The sequence below is a fragment of the Phragmites australis genome, chromosome 22 (assembly GCF_958298935.1).
Source record: "Phragmites australis chromosome 22, lpPhrAust1.1, whole genome shotgun sequence".
Classification (NCBI taxonomy): Eukaryota; Viridiplantae; Streptophyta; class Magnoliopsida; order Poales; family Poaceae; genus Phragmites; species Phragmites australis.
The window spans coordinates 19,456,869-19,468,418 of NC_084942.1; the positions used below are offsets into that span (position 1 = coordinate 19,456,869).

General features: G+C 54.2%; 1 protein-coding gene across 1 annotated transcript; it reads left to right on the forward strand.

Annotated features, from left to right (window-relative positions):
- Positions 1 to 342: 342 nt before the first annotated feature.
- LOC133905447 (putative pectinesterase 63) lies at positions 343 to 2,107 on the forward strand. The gene is made up of 4 exons (XM_062347227.1): positions 343 to 893; positions 990 to 1,179; positions 1,285 to 1,736; positions 1,948 to 2,107. The coding sequence occupies exons 1-4, from the start codon at positions 382 to 384 to the stop codon at positions 2,105 to 2,107; spliced, it is 1,314 nt and encodes a 437-aa protein (XP_062203211.1). The 5' UTR covers positions 343 to 381.
- The last annotated feature ends 9,443 nt before the right edge of the window (positions 2,108 to 11,550 follow it).

The following is an 11,550-nucleotide window of genomic DNA, read 5'->3' on the forward strand; positions in this document are numbered from 1 at the left end:
GCGATAGGGTAAAAAATCAACAATTTTGAGTTTTTGACCCCCTGCAATTGCAGCTTCTAGCTCTCTAGCCCATAGTATTCTAATAAGTCCACATGAAGTCATGATTCATGAACTAGTTCCCAATGCCAAAAATAAGCTAGAGGTGAGGCAATGCTCCAAGGATCAAAGAGGACCAACCAACAAAAATGCCCCTCTTGCATGCAACCTCCCATTCTCACTCCAAACCTATGGACACAATGCCTCACAATTCTACCCACCCAACGATTAAACCAAAACAAATTCATAAAAAATGCCTAGCTAGAAATTAGTCAATATAGGTCTCTCGGTCTCTCTGTCTCTGTCTTCATCATCGATCTCTTGCATGCACGGTGCCATTCAGCCATGGGGCAAAATAGTTATTCTTCACCTGTTGATCTTGCCATTGTTGTTCTTGCACTAGTACTGGCACCATTCGTCTATGTTGCTGCTTGGTCGTCGTCGTCGTCGTCAAATCTGCAGCAAGCTAGCTTCGCCGTCAACACCGTCGGGAAGGGGCCCAGTCCTGGCGGCCAAGCCAGTTTCGTCGTTGACAACAATGGCGCCGGGACCAGCAAGCTACCGCAGAACTCTGGCGGCGGCGGCAAAGGCGGGGCTGCCGGCAGCTTCGACGAGTTCATCGCCGAGAACGTGCAGAGCTACACAGCGAACGCGCATATCTACGCCGAGAAGGTGAAGATTGGCACCGGCGGGAAGGCGGTGGACGCCGACCTGTCGGCGGCCGAGGCCGGGGCGGTGAGGTACGTGGTGAGCACCGACGGCAAGGGGAAGTTCAGGACCGTCACCGAGGCCGTGAAGGCCGTGCCAGAGAGGAATAAGAAGCGGGTCATCCTCAACATCAGGCCGGGCACCTACAAGTAATCGATTCATCAACAATGGCGCTGCGATTTTTCAGGCGACCTGGAAACTGAATTAAACGGAGCTGCGAATTGCATTGCATGCATGCGACGCAGGGAGAAGGTGTGGGTCCCGTACACGAAGCCGTTCATCACGTTCCTGGGCGACCCCAAGAACCCGCCAGTGATCACGTGGGACGACACGGCGGCGACCCGCGGCAAGGACGGCGCCCCCGTGGGGACCGTCGGCAGCGCCACCGTCGCCGTGGAGGCCGACTACTTCATCGCCTCCGGCATCGTCTTCAAGGTACGTACGTACGTAGCCAACCCAGGTTGCCACTCCATTAATTCCATGTGCACGCGCGCAATTAATTGGACGAACGGGCGCCGACGTTGACGGCGTGCGTAGTAGAACCACGCACCGCTGGCGGCGCCGGGGCAGAAGGGCGGGCAGGCGGTGGCGCTGCGGGTGTTCGGCACCAAGGCGGCCTTTTACAACTGCACCATCGCCGGCGGGCAGGACACGCTGTACGACCACAAGGGCCTCCACTACTTCAAGGGCTGCGCCATCCAGGGCAGCGTCGACTTCATCTTCGGCTTCGGGAGGTCGCTCTACGAGGACTGCACCATCACGTCGGTGACGAAGCAGGTGGCGGTGCTGACGGCGCAGCAACGGACCAAGAACATCGTGGGCGCCATCGAGAGCGGGTTCTCCTTCCTGCGGTGCAAGATCACCGGCGCCGGCCAGATCTACCTGGGCCGCGCCTGGGGCGACTCCTCGCGGGTGGTCTACTCCTACACCACCATGGGCAAGGAGGTCGTGCCCGTCGGCTGGGACGGATGGAACATTCAGAAGCCCGAACGGTAAAGCCTGACGATGGTTTTTGCTTTTGGAAAAACAATTTAGCCAACGCTAATTATATATATCAAATAACGAGCTCATACGATAATTTTTCATTCAGATAAGATTTACCGTTTTGATATCCATATTGCTGCATGAGGAGACGTCCGCTACACTGCTGTATAAAAAACTTTTCCTTGTTTTTCTGTTCTAATTTTATTTTATTTTTTGCAGGAGCGGGATCTATTACGGGGAGTACAAGTGCAGTGGGCCGGGGGCGCTGGCTCAGAAGCGGATCGGGTGGTCGCTGATCCTGAACGACATCCAGGCCAAGCCTTTCACCGGCACGCACTTCGTCTACGGCGACTCGTGGATCCTGCCGCCGCCCAAGTAGATGTAGCCAGCTTCGACGGGCCCCCATCCGTCCGGCCCATTGGGCTGGGCCGAGGCCCTAATCAGCTGAGAATGGAGCTGGCTAGGAATGGTGTTTTAGTTTAACTGATTAGATGGATGATTTGCAGCGTCGCCATGGTGCTGATCGTTGTTAAGTACCAGTAGGAACCAGCTGAGCATCCTTTCTTTGCTAAGGCAATGGTTTTGACTTTTGACAGCCCGTGTATCTTCTGGATACATATTTACATGGATGTTTCATACTCCTTCTGGACTCTTCTCGTTCATGTGTCTTTTCAAAGTAAAAACTTGTTTCCAAGAAATCTTTTTTTTTTCCTCTTATGCATGCCCTGCGAAACGAACCGTATTATCCATTCTCTGAATGATTGAACGGTAGTTAGCCAAGTATAACTGTACCTTTTTTCTACACATTTTCTAAATTTAAGATGTCTATTTAGGAGGTATGTCAGACGACGAAGAACGCCTGGGGGAGTTGATTTAGGGACTCCTTCATTGCCGGACTTAGAAGAGTTTCTGGGGAGGGAGGCCAACCCGACAGAGGAGGTAGGCACGGGAGAGGAGCAGCGAGGCGGGGGTGACATCGGTCGTAGCGGCGGAGGACGGCCGATGGGTTAGTGCTGGGTGTGGGAGGCAAGAGCGTCGGGTTAATATGACGGGGGGCGATGCTGGTGGATCCGGTGACAAGAGCGTTGCCTGAGGCAGGTGAAGGAGGGTGGGAGGAGGGGATGAGCACACAAACTCGATTGAGGGGGCATGGGAGGCGTGAGCACGAGCCATCGGAAGGTTGAAGATGGTTGTAAGCCGTTCACAAGTCACCATTACTACAGAACAGCACATCATTGTCGGCTCCAAAACCCTCTTCACTGCCGGTTTTGAAGCCGGCAGTGGGTAATAGGCAATGATAGACAGGGACTATCACTATCGGCTTGGGGGACCGACAATGAAAGAGTTATCACTGCTGGCTGAAGGCTTCAACCGTCAGTGATGATGAAGGAATCAATACCGACTGAATTCAGTCGGCAGTGATGCTTTGGGAATCACTACCGGCTGATGATTTTAGCCGGCAGTGATTCTCAAAGCATCACTGCTGGCTGAATGCTTCAGTCAGTAGTGTTTTGGCTCTTCTTTCTCCTTGTGCTCCCTCTCTTTATCCTCTCTCTATCTCCTCAATCTCCCTGTCTCTCTCCCTCTCAATACATGCATACAATGAGATATATTTAATACAAATCAATAATAAAGACACATTCATTAATACATAGTAATTCATTTCATATTCGAGTGAACACATATTACAAGTCATAAGCATCGACAAAACACATATATACATAATAGTTCTCACTGGTCACCCTCGAAAAGTCGGTCGAGGTAAGCCAATCTAGTATTCATCTACCTCTCCCGCGATGAGGACCGCGTCTCTACACGGACGACTGATGGTGTGTGTATGTTCGGAGACGCTAGGGGATCGATGTGGTGGAGCCATGCCTGCTCGACCGCAGCGTCTTCTATGATCTAGGTTTGTCGACGTGTCAAAGACATTGAAGTCCAATACCTGAACATCACTATGGTTTGAGCCTCCGGTTTTTTCTGTAGCACACTGATGGACCACCCTCTCGTGCTCATTCACAGTGCACTAACGGGCCATCCTCTCTTCCTCCTTGATGTGGTGGAGCCATGCCTGCTCGACCGCAGCGTCGCCTATGATCCAGGTTTGTCGACGTGTCAAAGACATTGAAGTCTAATACCTGAACGTCACTATGGTTTGAGCCTCCAGTTTCTTCTATAGCGCACTGATGGACCACCCTCTCGTGCTCATTCACAGTGCATTGATGGGCCATCCTCTCGTCCTCCTTCTTCTGGGATCGATGTGGTGGAGCCAAGCCTGCTCGACCGCAGCGTCGCCTATGATCCACGTTTGTCGACATGTCAAAGACATTGAAGTCCAATACCTAAACATCACTATGGTTTGAGCCTCCGATTTCTTCTGTAGCGCACTGATGGACCACCCTCTCGTGCTCGTTCACAGTGCACTGACGGGCCATCCTCTCGTCCTCCTTCTTCTGGGCACACTTATGTGACGCTGCTTCTTGCTCCTCCACAGCACATAACTGATGGGCCCACCTTTTATCCTCCTCCTCCTTGGCATGCTTACGGGCCACTGCTTCTGGATCCTCCTTCACATCATTGTTGGAAAGCCATTCTGTTGAAGAATCGTCCGATGGTACCAACTCCGAAAGTAGGTCGAAGGCCACAACAGGATCCCCTGGACCAAGTGAACTGATATGTATATAATGAGACACACATTTAATGTAAATCAATAATAAATACACCTTCATTAATACATATTAATTCATATCCTTTATTAATACATAGTAATTAATACCCTTCATTAAAATGGTGCCATTTGATGATATATAAGTTGTCTAACCCCTGGTTGCCTTCCTCCTTGTCGCATACGCTCTACTAGAAGGTACATAATCATTTGATGATCTCTCACGCGTCGACGATACGATCGGTTCATGAAACTCGCCGATTGGGTTGATAACATGTTCCATGAAGATCCCGATAACCTGTTCTTGAATGACATGTATTTTTGCAGGTTGTAATGCACATGTGCGTTGTTTCGAGTATTGAGTTTGAAGAATGAAAAGAATTTGTCCGAGAACACATATAGAAATTGAAAGGAAGACATCGATATGTAATTTCATACCTCAAGATCATTGAACCTGACAGTGTCTCTGTCAAGGCTGAATCTGTGAATGAAAGTAAGAACATAGATTCCACAGAGATTGTTACCAGTGGCTACCTCATACACTTCAAGAGGAAATGATTCATCAGTGGAATAAATTGTATCTTTTTATTCAATTGGAAATGCAAGTCATGAATATTCCCTGCGTACCAGAAAGTCGGTTTTTACATCACACTGCTTCCTATATGGATAGTACATAACACTCTTTTTGTAATATTCTGTGTCCGCTCTGTACATGAATATGAATACCAATTAAACTTAGATGCAATCGACGTGAAGATTAAATGATCGAGTTTACCTGTTTAGCATGTCAATGAGGTCTTGGTAAGTCATCTTATCTCTCTTTTGTGAGTTCAAGACAATGGTTGTCGGAGAGTGAACTCCTGTCGCAGGGATCCCGAGAGACCCCTTTTTAGAGATTCGGCCGGGGGGATGATCCTAGAAAAGCTTGCACGGGAAATGAGCGGAAAAGGAAATAAAATGCGATGGCTTGCGGGGACACCGGGTTTTTGGACAGGTTCGGGCCGCGCGGAGGCGTAACACCCTACTCCTGTATGAGTGTTATATCTATCCTTGAAGGAGATCCTTCAAGGGTATATCTGGTTCTCGAGGGAGAGCTGTTTACAAAGAGCAGGAGGCTCTTATGTTCTAGCTAGCTGGTTTCTTGATTGTCTTGTGATCGGGGGTGGTGATTTCTTGTTCTTCGACTGACCTCTTGTTTTTCTCTTGTCCTCCTCTTTTTCGTTGTTCGTCTCTCCGTCCTCTCTAGCGTCCTCCTTCCTTTCCTTTTATAGATGCGCCGACCTCGACATATCCTGAATGGGAAAGAGGGGATGCCAATGCCCAGGTGCCACGGAGAAAGGCCTAATCATCTCATTTTGGCGAAGTGACAGGGGCGGTGGAGGAAGGCGGCGCGCATTCGACCACTAGCCGCTGCGGAAGCTTCGGGGTGCCAAAAAAAGGCCCACCGGACAGCCTCAGAGGTGCCCGGTGCGCCCACTCTGTCTTGTTCTCCTGCCAGGGCAGGGTGGCAGGCCGAGTGCTTCGATTCTGGTAACGTTATCCCGAGGTGCGCAAGTGGAAACGGGACGGGACCCGTGCATTTAATGAACCCACGCCCCCCAGCCAGGGCATGGCCGGGTCTGACACTGGGGCGTGGGCAGCCGAGAATGTCAGGATGTCAGAATGCCAGGCCACGCGCGCCTATTAAATGCGGCATCGGGCCCTTGACTGGATGACACTCTGGCGACGGGGCCCTTTGAGTCTTTGAACGATCTTGCGCGAACCTTCTGGGGACCGAGTCCCCGGGGGCTGCCACGTGCAGCCCCGAGCACTATTTCCCGAGCATCTTGGGGGGACCTTCGGGGCACCGAGTCCTCGGGGGCTGCCACGTGCAGCCCCGAGCACCCTCTCCCGAGTACTTCAGTGAGACCTTCGGGGCACCGAGTCCTCGCGGGCTGCCACGTGCAGCCCCGAGCACCCTCTCCCGAGCACTTTAGAGGGACCTTCGGGGCACCGAGTCCTCGGGGGCTGCCACGCGCAGCCCCGAGCACCCTCTCCCGAGTACTTGAGTGAGACCTTCGGGGCACCGAGTCCTCGCGGGCTGCCACGTGCAGCCCCGAGCACCCTCTCCCGAGCACTTCAGTGAGACCTTCGGGGCACCGAGTCCTCGGGGGCTGCCACGCGCAGCCCCGAGCACCCTCTCCCGAGTCTCTGCTTTTACCTTGCAGGGTGGTGATATGTGGTGGGCGGCCGGTTTGGCCTCGGGACTTAGGGACCCCTGGTTCTAAATACACCGACAGTAGCCCCCGGGCCCGTTTGGCAGCCGATGGGACAGAGACTGCGAATGGGCCCTTCGTCGCGACCGAGGTCAAGGCGGGCCGAATGCCACGCGGCAAGCTTTCCGGAGGTGGCCCCTGCGGTTTCTAGACATCAAGCAGACCCCAACGGGCAAATGAGTGGACGCGTGTCCATACAACTTCCGAGGGGTGTGATAATCATACGGGCGGCCCGTGCGGTTGCCGCGCAGATCGAGGAAAATACGCCTGGCAAAATGCTGACATCGCGCGATACGAAGGGCGACGGCCCCGCGCGGCAAGTGCTGGAGCTGCAGCAAGTCTGCGAGCGCCTTGAGACCCTGCCTTGGGCAGTCCAGGAGCTCGCCGCCCGGGAGGGGCGCGGCCTGGCTCATGCCGTGGCCGAGCATGTCTTGGCCTGCTATCGAAGCAGGGACCCGAACTTCCCGCTGGAGCCAGCGCGGGAGGGAGTGGTCGAGGCTGAGGAGGAGGCCGCCCGGGCAGCGGTTAGCAGTACCGCCTCTGCGGTGGCGGCCGGCTTCAGGCGGGAGGTGCCACCATCGCCAGCCCCCGGGGACGACTCAGAAGACTCAGCCGACGCCTCTGCCGCAGACTAGGCCGTCGGCGCCCTTATCTTTTTTGTTGCAGATGTAGGAGCGAACCTTTAGAAAAAGCTTTGTCCAGGTCTTGCGAATATAATGGCAGCTTTTCCTTGGGCTCGAAACTCCAATTTCTTTTGTATGCTTGAGGTTTCTTTCCGGCGCTCTGTCTGGAAGTCCCGAGGAGTACTCAGTCGGGCCGCTCCCGACCTTTCCATCCCCGAAAAACGAAGTAGTTGTAGTCGCTGGTGTGTGTTGGCGCAGCCAGCTTTTAAGCTCTCGTGAGTCCGCACTGCCTAGCTTAAGAAACAAAGACATAGACTCCTTGCTCGGGAGATAGAACAGCCCTGTCCGGAACACGCCGTGCCCTGTGAACACCTTTTCGCCTTGCGACCACTCAGCTGGTAGATGGGAGACGCGTGCGAGCGAGAATGTGACCAAGAGTCCTCGCGGTCCGGTGGTGCCCGGGCTCAAGAAAGGGCCGGACCGAGTACTGACAGCCTGCCCCCAAGGCCTGAGCTCCGGACTACTCGAGCAGCTCGAGTGATAGGATTACCCAGGGCACCTGAGGACTCGGTAGTGCTCGGGGTCCTTAAGAGCGGACCGACCACCACGACCACCACGAAGGGCTTCGGTCGAACGTTATCGCACGCACGGTACTCCTTTCTACGAACCGCTCTGTCGTTCTAGAAAAAGGCCGACACGCGGCAGGGTTTGTTCACGGGCCAGGAGACCACCTCACCGAGCAGATTAAAGTGCGAGAGCCCCCGAGAATGACTCGGGAACATAAAGTTACTGAAAGCAGATTTGTTTGAATATAACCACTCACCGGACAGCCGTCGGCCTTCCGGCCAGCCGACCCAGAAGGGGTTGATTCCGAGCCCGGGGGCCCGGGAACTTGATCCTTTCAACGGAGCGCCCGACCGCCCATGGGCATACGAGGCTCCTAGGGTCGGGTGATCTCGACCACCCAAGCCTAGGCGGTAGGACCACCCGAAGAACCCTGGGGGCCGACCAGAGATCGGGGCATTGAAGCCCTCGCGGCCGAGCTGCTTGTGATTGCTGTCCTGTGACTTGATAGAGAAAATGTAGAATTTCTTTGTCTGGTGCGCTCTGTTAGTGCGGTACTTGCCTTAGACTGCTCTTGTTTTTTCGACCCGAGACCTCTCGAATACCCGAACCGGAAGACAAGGGCGGTCAGAGGCATAACCTAGAGGTCCTATGGTTCGGTGGCGCCCGGGTATGACAGGCCAGACCGAGCACCGACAGCTCGCTCCGGGGGCCTGAGCTCCGGCCTACTCGAGCAGCTCGAGTGATGGGATTACCCAGAGCGCCCCGAAACTCGGTTAGTACCCGGGAGCCCGTTACGACACCGAATACCACTGCCTACCATGTCGGACGTAAGTCAGTGGCGACTGCCCGCATGTATACCGATTGGGATTCTTTTATCAATGGGAAAAAACGAGAGAGCGAACTTTTTCTCGCACAACCGAGCACCTCACCAGACAGGTTAAACATAGGGAATCCAGAGAAATAATTTGCCATAGTGATTGCTTTATTAAAATACTGAATGTACGATATTTACAAGGTTGGGCGACAGCGATTTACCATACGGGGCGAAGCCTCCAGATTGCTCGGGCGAGGAGAAGCCCCCGGCCTTATCAACCTGAACCGCGAGCTTGACCATCTACGGGTAGAAGCGTCGGAGATGCTCGATGTTCCACGGATTCGGGAGTGGCAGCCCCCGAGGACTCTCGACCTGTACCTGGCGGCGAGCGGTGCCGACCAAAGCGGCGATGTCTTGCATCCACCGGCCTTCCGGAGTGTTTGGCGTGGCCTGAATGGGAGGGTGCCTGAGGAGGGCTTGCGCTGCAAGCAAGGCGCTCCCTGGGCTGGCCTCACTAAAAGCGAGCCTGCGCCGGGGCGGCGCCCGACGTGATCCAGAGGCGGGCCTAGCGGCCGGGGCCCTGACCATCTGCTGGGGGTCAGAGAGCACGCCGGCAGCGGCGGCGCTGATGGGCCCAGCGCCCTGATCCCCTTGGGCGGGAAAAACCTCTTGGCCGTGGGGCGGCGTTCCGTTACTGGAAGTGGAGCCGGAACACTGGAGACGATGCCCACCGGCCATCTTTTCCTGTGGAGAAAAAAGGGAAACAAACAATCTAGGGATATTCCCCCCTACCTGGCGCGCCAGCTGTCGGAGAGTGAACTCCTGTCGCAGGGATCCCGAGAGACCCCTTTTTAGAGATTCGGCCGGGGGGATGATCCTAGAAAAGCTTGCACGGGAAATGAGCGGAAAAGGAAATAAAATGCGATGGCTTGCGGGGACACCGGGTTTTTGGACAGGTTCGGGCCGCGCGGAGGCGTAACACCCTACTCCTGTATGAGTGTTATATCTATCCTTGAAGGAGATCCTTCAAGGGTATATCTGGTTCTCGAGGGAGAGCTGTTTACAAAGAGCAGGAGGCTCTTATGTTCTAGCTAGCTGGTTTCTTGATTGTCTTGTGATCGGGGGTGGTGATTTCTTGTTCTTCGACTGACCTCTTGTTTTTCTCTTGTCCTCCTCTTTTTCGTTGTTCGTCTCTCCGTCCTCTCTAGCGTCCTCCTTCCTTTCCTTTTATAGATGCGCCGACCTCGACATATCCTGAATGGGAAAGAGGGGATGCCAATGCCCAGGTGCCACGGAGAAAGGCCTAATCATCTCATTTTGGCGAAGTGACAGGGGCGGTGGAGGAAGGCGGCGCGCATTCGACCACTAGCCGCTGCGGAAGCTTCGGGGTGCCAAAAAAAGGCCCACCGGACAGCCTCAGAGGTGCCCGGTGCGCCCACTCTGTCTTGTTCTCCTGCCAGGGCAGGGTGGCAGGCCGAGTGCTTCGATTCTGGTAACGTTATCCCGAGGTGCGCAAGTGGAAACGGGACGGGACCCGTGCATTTAATGAACCCACGCCCCCCAGCCAGGGCATGGCCGGGTCTGACACTGGGGCGTGGGCAGCCGAGAATGTCAGGATGTCAGAATGCCAGGCCACGCGCGCCTATTAAATGCGGCATCGGGCCCTTGACTGGATGACACTCTGGCGACGGGGCCCTTTGAGTCTTTGAACGATCTTGCGCGAACCTTCTGGGGACCGAGTCCCCGGGGGCTGCCACGTGCAGCCCCGAGCACTATTTCCCGAGCATCTTGGGGGGACCTTCGGGGCACCGAGTCCTCGGGGGCTGCCACGTGCAGCCCCGAGCACCCTCTCCCGAGTACTTCAGTGAGACCTTCGGGGCACCGAGTCCTCGCGGGCTGCCACGTGCAGCCCCGAGCACCCTCTCCCGAGCACTTTAGAGGGACCTTCGGGGCACCGAGTCCTCGGGGGCTGCCACGCGCAGCCCCGAGCACCCTCTCCCGAGTACTTGAGTGAGACCTTCGGGGCACCGAGTCCTCGCGGGCTGCCACGTGCAGCCCCGAGCACCCTCTCCCGAGCACTTCAGTGAGACCTTCGGGGCACCGAGTCCTCGGGGGCTGCCACGCGCAGCCCCGAGCACCCTCTCCCGAGTCTCTGCTTTTACCTTGCAGGGTGGTGATATGTGGTGGGCGGCCGGTTTGGCCTCGGGACTTAGGGACCCCTGGTTCTAAATACACCGACAATGGTCTTGCTCAAGCTTGGGTGGATGACAAGGAGGATCCAATAAAAACTGCATGAATATGTCACCATAGAAAATTAGTACTAGAATCAAGTTGCCATAAAAGAAGAACACCCTAGCACAAACACATACTCAAACCTGTAGTCTAAGAGTACAAAGCTCTTCTGTTGGTGGTGAAGTAGACACTTCAATAAGCAGTCCTCAGTGAAAACTGGATTCGACCATATAATTTTTTGGTTGACAAGCCCAGGATCAATGAATCATACTTTATTATCTAATTCTTGTCTGCATGCTTAAATCTCTATTCTACGAAAGAGAGAAGTTAGCCATACGATTTCAATGTACAAGATCATACAACGTATGCATAAGTCACTTACAGAGTCCACGCTCTAATTATTGTCACATCGAGAGCATCTTCCTTATACATTTCATACAAGCACTTCAGCTTCACCCAGAAGCAATCGTCCCCATTGAGTGAACACTTGTATACCCTGCCTGGACTGCTCTAAGTACCACTGATATAATTGACATATTTGAGTTGTAAAGTTTCTTTCTATATTTGGTTTGATCAAAGGTTTGCTCAGCTCAAACGGCCATATAACATCCGACTTTGACATATCTGCTCCCATAGTGCGCCGTGCTAGTTCTTCTATTGTTAATC

Excerpts from the sequence above, each read along its gene's own strand:
- LOC133905447 (XM_062347227.1), top strand. The coding sequence starts at position 382 with ATGGGGCAAAATAGTTATTCTTCACCTGTTGATCTTGCCATTGTTGTT. Across the intron at positions 894-989 it reads ATCAGGCCGGGCACCTACAA|GGAGAAGGTGTGGGTCCCGT; the intron begins GTAATCGATTCA and ends CATGCGACGCAG. Across the intron at positions 1,180-1,284 it reads CCTCCGGCATCGTCTTCAAG|AACCACGCACCGCTGGCGGC; the intron begins GTACGTACGTAC and ends CGTGCGTAGTAG.